Source organism: Triticum aestivum, chromosome 4A, assembly GCF_018294505.1.
Source record: "Triticum aestivum cultivar Chinese Spring chromosome 4A, IWGSC CS RefSeq v2.1, whole genome shotgun sequence".
Lineage (NCBI taxonomy): Eukaryota > Viridiplantae > Streptophyta > Magnoliopsida > Poales > Poaceae > Triticum > Triticum aestivum.
This window is the reverse complement of record NC_057803.1, coordinates 723,196,335-723,209,532: the sequence shown is the minus strand read 5'-3', so window position 1 is coordinate 723,209,532 and position 13,198 is coordinate 723,196,335. Positions and strand designations below refer to the sequence as shown.

Below are 13,198 nucleotides of genomic sequence, written 5' to 3'. Positions count from 1 at the left end.
CCCTTCCCCTAGTCCTATTAGGACTAGGAGAGGTGGCCGGCCACCCCTCTCCCTCTTTCCCCCTTGGGAATCCTAGTTGGAATAGGATTGGGGGGGAAGTCCTACTCCCGGTAGGAGTAGGACTCCTCCTGCGCCTCTCTCTCTTGGCCGGCGCCCCTCCCCCCTTGGCTCCTTTATATACTGAGGTAGAGGCACCCCAAAGACACACAAGTTGACACAAGTTGATCCACGTGATCTATTCCTTAGCCGTGTGCGGTGCCCCCTGCCACCATATTCCTCGATAATACTGTAGCGGAGTTTAGGCGAAGCCCTGCTGCTGTAGTTCATCAAGATCATCACCACGCCGTCGTGCTGACGAAACTCTTCCCCGACACTTTGCTGGATCGGAGTCCGGGGATCGTCATCGAGCTGAACGTGTGCTCGAACTCGGAGGAGCCGTAGTTTCGGTGCTTGATCGGTTGGATCATGAAGACGTACGACTACTTCCTCTACGTCGTGTCATTGCTTCCGCAGTCGGTCTGCGTTGGGTACGTAGATAACACTCTCCCCTCGTTGCTATGCATCACATGATCCTGTGTGTGCGTAGGAAATTTTTTGAAATTACTACGAAACCCAACAGTGGCATCCGAGCCTAGGTTATTTATGTTGATGTTATATGCACGAGTAGAACACAAGTGAGTTGTGGACGATACAAGTCATACTTCCTACCAGCATGTCATACTTTGGTTCGGCGGTATTGTTGGACGAGACGACCCGGACCAACCTTACGCGTACGCTTACGCGAGACCGGTTCCCTCGACGTGCTTTGCACAGAGATGGCTTGCGGGCAACTGTCTCTCCAACTTTAGTTGAACCAAGTATGACTACGCCCGGTCCTTGCGAAGGTTAAAACGGAGTCTATTTGACAAACTATCGTTGTGGTTTTGATGCGTAGGTGAGATTGGTTCTTACTTAAGCCCGTAGCAGCCACGTAAAACATGCAACAACAAAGTAGAGGACGTCTAACTTGTTTTTGCAGGGCATGTTGTGATGTGATATGGTCAAAGCATGATGCTGAATTTTATTGTATGAGATGATCATGTTTTGTAACCGAGTTATCGGCAACTGGTAGGAGCCATATGGTTGTCGCTTTATTGTATGCAATGCAATCGCGATGTAATGCTTTACTTTATTACTAAACGGTAGTGATAGTCGTGGAAGCATAAGATTGGCGAGACGACAACGATGCTACGATGGAGATCAAGGTGTCGCGCCAGTGACGATGGTGATCATGACGGTGCTTCGGAGATGGAGATCACAAGCACAAGATGATGATGACCATATCATATCACTTATATTGATTGCATGTGATGTTTATCTTTTTATGCATCTTATCTTGCTTTGATTGACGGTAGCATTATAAGATGATCTCTCACTAAATTATCAAGAGGTGTTCTCCCTGAGTATGCACCGTTGCCAAAGTTCGTCGTGCCCAGACACCACGTGATGATCGGGTGTGATAAGCTCTACGTCCATCTACAACGGGTGCAAGCCAGTTTTTGCACACGCAGAATACTCAGGTTAAACTTGACGAGCCTAGCATATGCAGATATGGCCTCGGAACACGGAGACCGAAAGGTCGAGCGTGAATCATATAGTAGATATGATCAACATAACGATGTTCACCATTGAAAACTACTCCATCTCACGTGATGATCGGTCATGGTTTAGTTGATTTGGATCACGTAATCACTTAGAGGATTAGAGGGATGTCTATCTAAGTGGGAGTTCTTAAATAATATGATTAATTGAACTTAAATTTATCATGAACTTAGTACCTGATAGTATCTTGCTTGTTTATGTTAATTGTAGATAGATGGCTCGTGCTGTTGTTCCGTTGAATTTTAATGCGTTCCTTGAGAAAGCAAAGTTGAAAGATGATGGTAGCAATGACACGGACTGGGTCCGTAACTTGAGGATTATCCTCATTGCTGCACAGAAAAATTACGTCCTGGAAGCACCGCTGGGTGCCAGGCCTGCTGCTGGAGCAACACCAGATGTTATGAACGTCTGGCAGAGCAAAGCTGATGACTACTCGATAGTTCAGTGTGCCATGCTTTACGGCTTAGAATCGGGACTTCAACGACGTTTTGAACGTCATGGAGCATATGAGATGTTCCAGGAGTTGAAGTTAATATTTCAAGCAAATGCCCGAATTGAGAGATATGAAGTCTCCAAAAAGTTCTATAGCTGCAAGATGGAGGAGAACAGTTTTGTCAGTGAGCATATACTCAAAATGTCTGGGTATAATAATCACTTGATTCAATTGGGAGTTAATCTTCCGGATGATTGCGTTATTGACAGAATTCTCCAATCACTACCACCAAGCTACAAGAGCTTCGTGATGAACTATAATATGCAAGGGATGAACAAGACTATTCCCGAGCTCTTCGCAATGCTGAAAGCTGCGGAGGTAGAAATCAAGAAGGAGCATCAAGTGTTGATGGTTAACAAGACCACTAGTTTCAAGAAAAAGGGCAAAGGGAAGAAAAAGGGGAACTTCAAGAAGAACGGCAAGCAAGTTGCTGCTCAAGAGAAGAAACCCAAGTCTGGACCTAAGCCTGAAACAGAGTGCTTCTACTGCAAGCAGACTGGTCACTGGAAGCGGAACTGCCCCAAGTATTTGGCGGATAAGAAGGATGGCAAGGTGAACAAAGGTATATGTGATATACATATTATTGATGTGTACCTTACTAGAGCTCGCAGTAGCACCTGGGTATTTGATACTGGTTCTGTTGCTAATATTTGCAACTTGAAACAGGGACTACAGAATAAGCGGGCACTGGCAAAGGACGAGGTGACGATGCGCGTGGGAAACGGTTCCAAAGTCGATGTGATCGCAGTCGGCACGCTACCTCTACATCTACCTTCGGGATTAATATTAGACCTAAGTAATTGTTATTTGGTGCCAGCGTTGAGCATGAACATTATATCTGGATCTTGTTTAATGCGAGACGGTTATTCATTTAAATCAGAGAATAATGGTTGTTCTATTTATATGAGTAATATCTTTTATGGTCATGCACCCTTGAAGAGTGGTCTATTCTTATTGAATCTCGATAGTAGTAATACACATATTCATAATGTTGAATCCAAAAGATGCAGAGTTGATAACGAAAGTGCAACTTATTTGTGGCACTGTCGTTTAGGTCATATCGGTATAAAGCGCATGAAGAAACTCCATGCTGATGGACTTTTGGAACCACTTGATTATGAATCACTTGGTACTTGCGAACCGTGCCTTATGGGCAAGATGACTAAAACATCGTTCTCCGGTACTATGGAGAGAGCAACAGATTTGTTGGAAATCATACATACCGATGTATGTGGCCCGATGAATATTGAGGCTCGTGGCGGATATCGTTATTTTCTCACCTTCACAGATGATTTAAGCAGATATGGGTATATCTACTTAATGAAACATAAGTCTGAAACATTTGAAAAGTTCAAAGAATTTCAGAGTGAAGTTGAAAATCATCGTAACAAGAAAATAAAGTTTCTATGATCTGATCGTGGAGGAGAATATTTGAGTTACGAGTTTGGTGTACATTTGAAAAACTTTGGAATAGTTTCGCAACTCACGCCACCCGAAACACCATAGCGTAATGGTGTGTCCGAACGTCGTAATCGTACTTTACTAGATATGGTGCGATCTATGATGTCTCTTACTGATTTACCGCTATCATTTTGGGGATATGCTTTAGAGACGGCCGCATTCACGTTAAATAGGGCACCATCAAAATCCGTTGAGACGACGCCTTATGAACTGTGGTTTGGCAAGAAACCAAAGTTATCGTTTCTTAAAGTTTGGGGCTGCGATGCTTATGTGAAAAAGCTTCAACCTGATAAGCTCGAACCCAAATCAGAGAAATGTGTCTTCATAGGATACCCAAAGGAAACTGTTGGGTACACCTTCTATCACAGATCCGAAGGCAAGACATTCGTTGCTAAGAATGGATCATTTCTAGAGAAGGAGTTTCTCTCGAAAGAAGTGAGTGGGAGGAAAGTAGAACTTGACGAGGTAACTGTACCTGCTCCCTTACTGGAAAGTAGTTCATCACAGAAAACTGTTTCAGTGACACCTACACCAGTTAGTGAGGAAACCAATGATAATGATCATGAAACTTCAGATCAAGATACTACCGAACCTCGTAGATCAACCAGAGTAAGATCCGCACCAGAGTGGTACGGTAATCCTGTTCTGGAGGTCATGCTACTAGATCATGATGACCCTACGAACTATGAAGAAGCGATGGTGAGCCCAGATTCCGCAAAGTGGCTTGAAGCCATGAAATCTGAGATGGGATCCATGTATGAGAACAAAGTGTGGACTTTGGTTGACTTGCCCGATGATCGGCAAGCAATTGAGAATAAATGGATCTTCAAGAAGAAGACTGGCGCTGATGGTAATGTTACTGTCTACAAAGCTCGACTTGTCGCAAAAGGTTTTCGGCAAGTTCAAGGGATTGACTACGATGAGACCTTATCACCCGTAGCGATGCTTAAGTCTGTCCGAATCATGTTAGCAATTGCCGCATTTTATGATTATGAAATTTGGCAGATGGATGTCAAAACTGCATTCCTGAATGGATTTCTGGAAGAAGAGTTGTATATGATGCAACCAGAAGGTTTTGTCGATCCAAAGGAAGCTAACAAAGTGTGCAAGCTCCAGCGATCCATTTATGGACTGGTGCAAGCCTCTCGGAGTTGGAATAAACGTTTTGATAGTGTGATCAAAGCATTTGGTTTTATACAGACTTTCGGAGAAGCCTGTATTTACAAGAAAGTGAATGGGAGCTCTGTAGCATTTCTGATATTATATGTGGATGACATATTACTGATTGGAAATGATATAGAATTTCTGGATAGCATAAAGGGATACTTGAATAAAAGTTTTTCAATGAAAGACCTCGGTGAAGCTGCTTACATATTAGGCATTAAGATCTATAGAGATAGATCAAGACGCTTAATTGGACTTTCACAAAGCACATACCTTGACAAGATTTTGAAGAAATTCAAAATGGATCAAGCAAAGAAAGGATTCTTGCCTGTATTACAAGGTATGAAATTGAGTAAGACTCAATGCCCGACCACTGCAGAAGATAGAGAGAATATGAAAGATGTTCCCTATGCATCAGCCATAGGCTCTATCATGTATGCAATGCTGTGTACCAGACCTGATGTGTGCCTTGCTATAAGTTTAGCAGGGAGGTACCAAAGTAATCCAGGAGTGGATCACTGGACAGCGGTCAAGAACATCCTGAAATACCTGAAAAGGACTAAGGATATGTTTCTCGTATATGGAGGTGACAAAGAGCTCATCGTAAAAGGTTACATTGATGCAAGCTTTGACACTGATCCGGACGATTCTAAATCGCAAACCGGATACGTGTTTACATTAAACGGTGGAGCTGTCAGTTGGTGCAGTTCTAAACAAAGCGTCGTAGCGGGATCTACATGTGAAGCGGAATACATAGCTGCTTCGGAAGCAGCAAATGAAGGAGTCTGGATGAAGGAGTTCATATCCGATCTAGGTGTCATACCTAGTGCATCGGGTCCAATGAAAATCTTTTGTGACAATACTGGTGCAATTGCCTTGGCAAAGGAATCCAGATTTCACAAAAGGACCAAACACATCAAGAGACGCTTCAACTCCATCCGGGATCTAGTCCAGGTGGGAGACATAGAGATTTGCAAGATACATACGGATCTGAATGTTGCAGACCCGTTGACTAAGCCTCTTCCACGAGCAAAACATGATCAGCACCAAGGCTCCATGGGTGTTAGAATCATTACAGTGTAATCTAGATTATTGACTCTAGTGCAAGTGGGAGACTGAAGGAAATATCCCCTAGAGGCAATAATAAAGTTATTATTTATTTCCTTATAATCATGATAAATGTTTATTATTCATGCTAGAATTGTATTTACCGGAAACATAATACATGTGTGAATACATAGACAAACAAAGTGTCACTAGTATGCCTCTACTTGACTAGCTCGTTAATCAAAGATGGTTATGTTTCCTAACCATGAACAATGAGTTGTTATTTGATTAACGAGGTCACATCATTAGCAGAATGATCTGATTGACATGACCCATTCCATTAGCTTAGCACCCGATCGTTTAGTATGTTGCTATTGCTTTCTTCATGACTTATACATGTTCCTATGACTATGAGATTATGCAACTCCCGTTTACCGGAGGAACACTTTGGGTACTACCAAACGTCACAACGTAACTGGGTGATTATAAAGGAGTACTACAGGTGTCTCCAATGGTCAATGTTGGGTTGGCGTATTTCGAGATTAGGATTTGTCACTCCGATTGTCGGAGAGGTATCTCTAGGCCCTCTCGGTAATACACATCACATAAGCCTTGCAAGCATTACAACTAATATGTTAGTTGTGAGATGATGTATTACGGAACGAGTAAAGAGACTTGCCGGTAATGAGATTGAACTAGGTATTGGATACCGACGATCGAATCTCGGGCAAGTAACATACCGATGACAAAGGGAACAACGTATGTTGTTATGCGGTCTGACCGATAAAGATCTTCGTAGAATATGTAGGAGCCAATATGGGCATCCAGGTCCCGCTATTGGTTATTGACCAGAGACGTGTCTCGGTCATGTCTACATTGTTCTCGAACCCGTAGGGTCCGCACGCTTAAGGTTACGATGACAGTTATATTATGAGTTTATACATTTTGATGTACCGAAAGTTGTTCGGAGTCCCGGATGTGATCACGGACATGACGAGGAGTCTCGAAATGGTCGAGACGTAAAGATTGATATATTGGAAGCCTATATTTGGATATCGGAAGTGTTCCGGGTGAAATCGGGATTTTACCGGAATACCGGGAGGGTTACCGGAACCCCCCGGGAGCTATTTGGGCCATAGTGGGCCTTAGTGGAAAGGAGAAAGGGGCAGCCCAAGGGGGCTGCGCGCCTCCCCCCTTCCCCTAGTCCTATTAGGACTAGGAGAGGTGGCCGGCCACCCCTCTCCCTCTTTCCCCCTTGGGAATCCTAGTTGGAATAGGATTGGGGGGGAAGTCCTACTCCCGGTAGGAGTAGGACTCCTCCTGCGCCTCTCTCTCTTGGCCGGCGCCCCCTCCCCCCTTGGCTCCTTTATATACTGAGGTAGAGGCACCCCAAAGACACACAAGTTGACACAAGTTGATCCACGTGATCTATTCCTTAGCCGTGTGCGGTGCCCCCTGCCACCATATTCCTTGATAATACTGTAGCGGAGTTTAGGCGAAGCCCTGCTGCTGTAGTTCATCAAGATCGTCACCACGCCGTCGTGCTGACGAAACTCTTCCCCGACACTTTGCTGGATCGGAGTCCGGGGATCGTCATCGAGCTGAACGTGTGCTCGAACTCGGAGGTGCCGTAGTTTCGGTGCTTGATCGGTTGGATCGTGAAGACGTACGACTACTTCCTCTACGTCGTGTCATTGCTTCCGCAGTCGGTCTGCGTTGAGTACGTAGATAACACTCTCCCCTCGTTGCTATGCATCACATGATCCTGTGTGTGCGTAGGAAAATTTTTGAAATTACTACGAAACCCAACAAATATGAGGTTATAAAAGATGTGCAACAACGTAACTATATGAATTTATTTGACAATAATCATTTGTCCATGATCATGTTGTTTGCATGAGTGGCTCTATGGAATTACATGTATATAAATATGAGAAGATATAAAATGAAAATAAACTTATTTGTAAATACAGAGAGCATTAATACCACAAGATCCAAAGTGAGCATTAGTACCCTGATATCCAAATAGAGCATTATTACCATGGGATCCAAAATGGAGTTAATATTCATAGATTGGACATGAATACACAAATGCATGATTATCAGTGACAGGAGATCCAAAACAAGCATATAACGTTTATGAAACCCCACTAACATGTAGTATAAATAAATCCTGGCCGAATGTACATCACCTACATCCTTCTACATACATTTATCTCCACCTATCTTGGCTTAAGTACAACTTGAAGGTTCTAGGTAGCCTTGCACCAATGGCAACAACATTGATATCCTCAATCATCTTCTCTGCCAGTTTATTCGTGATCTTTTCCATGGCAATCACTGCTAAAGCAAACGACTCTGGCAGTGGAAGGGCCAAGGTGACCAATCTCATGCTAGAAGCATGCAAGAATGCATCAGGCTACAGTCGCGATTTCGAACTCCATGTCACACAGGAATTTTGCTTGTCGACCCTGCAATCGAGCAATCGGAGTGTTGATGCTAGGGACCACCTTGACCTAGTGCTCATCGCCATTGATATCCTTAAAGACCGCCTCAATACTGCTAATCACAATGTTGAGAAAATGCTACAAAATGCAAAGAAAGGTACAGTGAAAATCCGTGACCTCTATTTATGCAAGGTTTACTATGATACCACAACGAGAATCATCAACATATGTGATTCCATGTTCACGGACTATCGCGGAGACAAGGGCGAGCTACAGCCCTTTGAGCTTCTTCGTTGGGTTGATAGAGTGGGTTTCCCCATCGATGGGTGCATGTCCAATCTGAGCATAGAGAAGCCAAGGGCAGATTCACTTATCAATGAAAATTTTGAGATGGCCATGCTGGTCAACCTTGGCTATGCCTTGCTAGCACCCTATGATGATAGTTATTAATATAATGCTTTTTTTGTTTGCGATAAATGATGTTGTAGGTTTGTACCGACATCAATTTCAGTTCCATTTTGAATAATAATAAAAGTGTCGTTGTCACATGTGTTTTACTCTCATTTTATTTTCTTATGTAGCCACACACACTAACGCGTGCATACACACACCAAGTCAACCTCCCACCACCGGCTATCTACCTCCCTGTACCCCAACCTTCTACCCCGTCTCCCACACGATCCCCAACCCACAAGCCGTAGACCACGACGGCCACCACCCAGCAGCGGCCACCGCACCCCGGCGACATCCCACCACTGTCACGCCCCCACCCAGCGCCGGCCCGTCCCGGATCCGCTCCACCCGCCCCCGCTACCTTCCTGCGGTGTCGCGACCGCCGGTGGAGATCGAGTGCTGCCTGCATCCGGGCGCGCGGTGGCCTCCCCGTGTGGTTCCCCGCGGGCGCCTGCATCGGGATCCCTGCTAGCCATGGCGACCTCCCCGCCGTGCCCCGCCCTATGCTGCACCCACCCTTTGGGAGGAATGTCTAGTCTGTCCAAGTCACAGCTTCTCTAGTGCACCTGAAGTTACATTATGCGAGAACAAACAGTTGGAGTTTAACAACTAGGTTTCTTATATGGTGGACGTAAGTTCTGACAGGATGAAAACTGGACTACAGCCCATATATGTGAGCATCAGCACGGCAGAGGGAACCTCTCATAGGAACAACTCTATTCATTAATTGGTTGAGAAGCATTTTTCATTTCCTTCAACCATGTGCACGCATGCACACATACAAGCTGCAATTGGTGAAAATGAAGGAGTACTCCTTATGCTGCAATTTCTCATGTGACCTTCCCAATACTATTGCTACTTGGGTTGAGTAGCCTGCAAGGCAAGGAGCGTACCCCTGTGGCAAACTTATCCTGGACCATCATAGTAGGCTCGGTTGTCTGAATCTTGGAGTTCTGCTAACATTATCACGAATACTACTTTGACATTGAACAAGTCCCTGCCAACAACGACTACTACCTCAATGACGCCAGCATCTTCAGCCTTGATCAATTCTACGCCGAACAACTCTACTACGGTACTACCGTGAAGCCACCACCACTCTAACTGTGTCATGGGACCGTGCAGAAATTATTTGGCGTCAGTTTGGTGTAAAGCCAAGTTTTCAGGAGGGAGAAATGTCGTGGGAACTCAGGGGTGGAGCTAGCTTAATGCAAGGGTATATAATGCATATCCAATACTTTTTGGTGGCTGCTACGAATCATTCGGCCGTTGCCAGAAAATTTAAGCCGTCTCGTTGACCATTTGATCAGCCTGACCGCACCGTCTGGTCCCTTCCTGTCAGCCTGTGGAAAGCGCTACAATGGGGCACCCGTCGAGCTTCGCATTGAGGCCATCGGTGATGTTGCATGCATCGACCGACCGGAGCCGCCGCACGAGTGTTGCATTGGGGCGGGGGAGCCGCCGATGAGTGATCCATTGTAACTCCGACGCCGGCGACGGTACATTGAGCCACAGGCGAGGTTGCATCGAGTGCTGCATCGAGCCACCGAGTCGTCGCGCGAGTGTTGCATCAAAGCACATGGCGAGTCACCGGTGAGCACTGCATTGCAGCTCCGCCGCCAGCGACTTGCGGCACTAGTAGCGATGAAGAGATTGCATCGCAGCGCTAACGAGGTTGCATCAGAGCATGGTGGCCGTGGATGAATTGTTATGTCGCAGCCCGATGGCCGTGGACGCATTGCTGCATTGCAATGCCAGTGATCATCGACGAGCGTCGTATCTCATCACTGACAGCACCTCCCTGATTTCCCAAGCTAATGTGGTGGTGCTCGCCATGGCTCCCCTCCATGGACACTGCTTTGCAGCTACGCCGCCTCTAGCGCTGCCGCGGAGGAGCACCAACTGCTAGTGCCGATGGCCGGCGCCCGGCGGCAACCCCTTCCGATTTCTTCATAGTCGTACTGGTACTGGTGCTCGTGATGGCTCCTATCCTCTGGTGATGATATGGAAGGGGAAGAAAGAAATGTGTGGGGGACGCTGCTTCGTGGGCTCATGGCCTGCGGAGAGGGGTTTATGAGAGGTAAGATCAGTCGGTTGGATTAGAGGGTTTTCCATATTTTCTTGTGAAAAATATCATTATATAGGCTTATATAGAGCTTTTTTTGATAAATTATATAGACCTTTATATAATGTATGTATGGTAGCAAGTTACATGTACAGCACGTTTTTTTTAGCGATATGACTAGAGCGCCTGGGCCAATTTGGTACGATGGGGTGGTACTGGGCCTTTGAGATGAGGAGCACGACGCACAACTGCGATCAGTGCGACTACCCCTAAAAAAAACTGCGATCAGGTTAGCAAGACCTGCGGAGCCAGAAGCCCAGAACTCGCTGCATCCGGGGCGGTAGGGCTTCGTCGCCGATCGACTACCGCAGTCGACCGCCTGCGGCCTGCCTCCTATGCAGTAGACACTCGGCAGCCACACGGCGTGCACACGTAGTCTGGGATACCACTCCTCAGCGAATCAGCTACACGACACCGCTGCAGCCCATCGTCTCATCGTGAGTGTTCTCTTTTTTTTTTTTGATGTTGATTTCTCCAAATTGTCGACTGCAAATTGAGGATTATATATCTTATCCCTTAATCTGTTGAGTGCACTTTTGTAGCATTTAGACAAATTTGAGCACATTTTTAGCATTGGTTCCCTAGTTAAGGAAAATTTTATGCATCTAAATTTCTGCATTATGGAACATTTAAATTTACTAGAATATCCACCATGTAACAAAATTTGAAGCAAGGGTTGGTTTTTCAGGGTTATATTATATTATGATTCTCTCGACATATTGTCAGTACAATGAATAATTTGTAGTTTTGTTGTCACTGTTATGAACTTTCTATGTCTTACATTGCTTGGATGAAAAGAAAATTAAAACTGCATACCCATGTCGGAAATCTTGGCTCTGCCATAGTGGAAACTACTTCATACAAATTGCATTAACGGGTTGGACCCGATCAAGGTGCCCAGGCACTTTAGGTGCCCGGGTCATCGGGCGCCATTGGGCGTTTCCCTCTCCCACCCCTGGCCCTCGATTCCCAGATCCCCTTCTTGGTGCTACTCAAATTAACTGTACCTTGAGAGATAATCTAGTGCAAGTTATCTAGGTTCGTATCACATCAGCTCACATCCCACAAGTCCTTGCCTCCCACATCGCCGCGGAGGCCGCTCTTGGGAGGGCTGTTTTTTGTGCTCGCTCTAGCTCTCGTTTGGGCTTAGGTTTTACTTATTTGTAATCTCAGAACCTATAATCTGATGCATCCGGCCAGCACTTCATGGGTGTCTTGTTCCGCCAATCTGTCCTTATCATGTAATAGTTGCTCCTCTTAGTTATATCTATGAAGAACATCATTTACTCAAAAAAAAAAAAATCTATGAAGAACATCTCCTTCTCGATCATTTCATGGCACGTGTGTGGTCTTGGTTACCAAGATAAATGCGCTGAAATTTTCTTTGAACTAACTACTAAAAACCTTTGATCACTATCTGTAGGAAACCATACTACTTTATCCATCGGTAGCAAAAAATAGAACATTTTTGCCACGTTTTATGGACTCGCACGACCACCTCTCTACCGACGGCACCGCTAGTGGTATACTCTCAGCTGCAAACTTGCAATCGGTTTCCCTAATTAGGTACGCACACCACCAATTCTCCACATCTCTTACACTGTTGTTTGACCTCTAGGTCCACCTTATAGTGATCAGTAACGTTTGCGCACCCTCCACACATCCCCCAAAACACATCTTCTTAAATGAACTCTCAACCATTGCCCTCCCCGGTCCACACCATGGCTCGTTCTAGGCCATTACAATCTAATGAGGTTTGCCCATGCAATAACAACAAAAAAATTCATATTTCCGAGGCTGATGCTTTCCCCAACACCATTGATCAACTTGCTCTATTTGAACTTCCTATTGTCGACAGAAAATTCACTTTGATCCAACAAACGGAGCAATCCAACTCTGGAGAGGTTGACCGAGTTTTCCTAAACCCGCTCATTTCGGCTCTCATCATGTCACATCTCTTCAAGAGTCCCATCTTCCTGGCTTTCCGCCTTTTCCGATTTGAAAAATACTAGGCTCAAGCCTGCAGCAAAATCATCACTGACAATTGGCGGCCCAACTTGGCCTTGGCCCACCTATTCAACATGTCGGCTGCCCTTTAGAGGAATTTCTTATTTGCCGCATACTACGTCAAAATGATGTACATTCGCACAGGGGATGATTGACCTATAGAGCGATTGGGCTGGCCCATTTGAGATGTAATCAGAGGTTTTCTCGGCCCGATTATGGGAACCTTCTAGCAGGTTCCCTTATGGTTTTCCTAATTTTGCGCACCTTCTCAAATGTTCTTAGACCGCCTTTTCCAGCCTTTTTTCTGTTTCTTTCTTTTCTTTTTCAGTTTCGCTTCTTTTGTTCCCTTTTGTTTTTTTT

At 45.2% G+C, this 13,198-nt stretch overlaps 1 protein-coding gene and 1 pseudogene across 1 annotated transcript; one reads left to right on the top strand and one right to left on the bottom strand.

The window, feature by feature from the left end:
• Window positions 1-8,027: 8,027 nt before the first annotated feature.
• LOC123083401 (uncharacterized) lies at window positions 8,028-8,704 on the top strand. The gene has a single exon (XM_044505452.1). It carries the CDS (start codon window positions 8,077-8,079, stop codon window positions 8,701-8,703), a length of 627 nt encoding a protein of 208 aa, XP_044361387.1. The 5' UTR covers window positions 8,028-8,076; the 3' UTR covers window position 8,704.
• Window positions 8,705-10,571: 1,867 nt separating this feature from the next.
• The window catches only part of LOC123084418 (disease resistance protein RGA5-like), a 21,215-nt pseudogene continuing 18,588 nt past the window's right edge, over window positions 10,572-13,198 (bottom strand).

Coding starts and splice junctions, on each gene's coding strand:
- LOC123083401 (XM_044505452.1), top strand. CDS start 8,077: ATGGCAACAACATTGATATCCTCAATCATCTTCTCTGCCAGTTTATTC.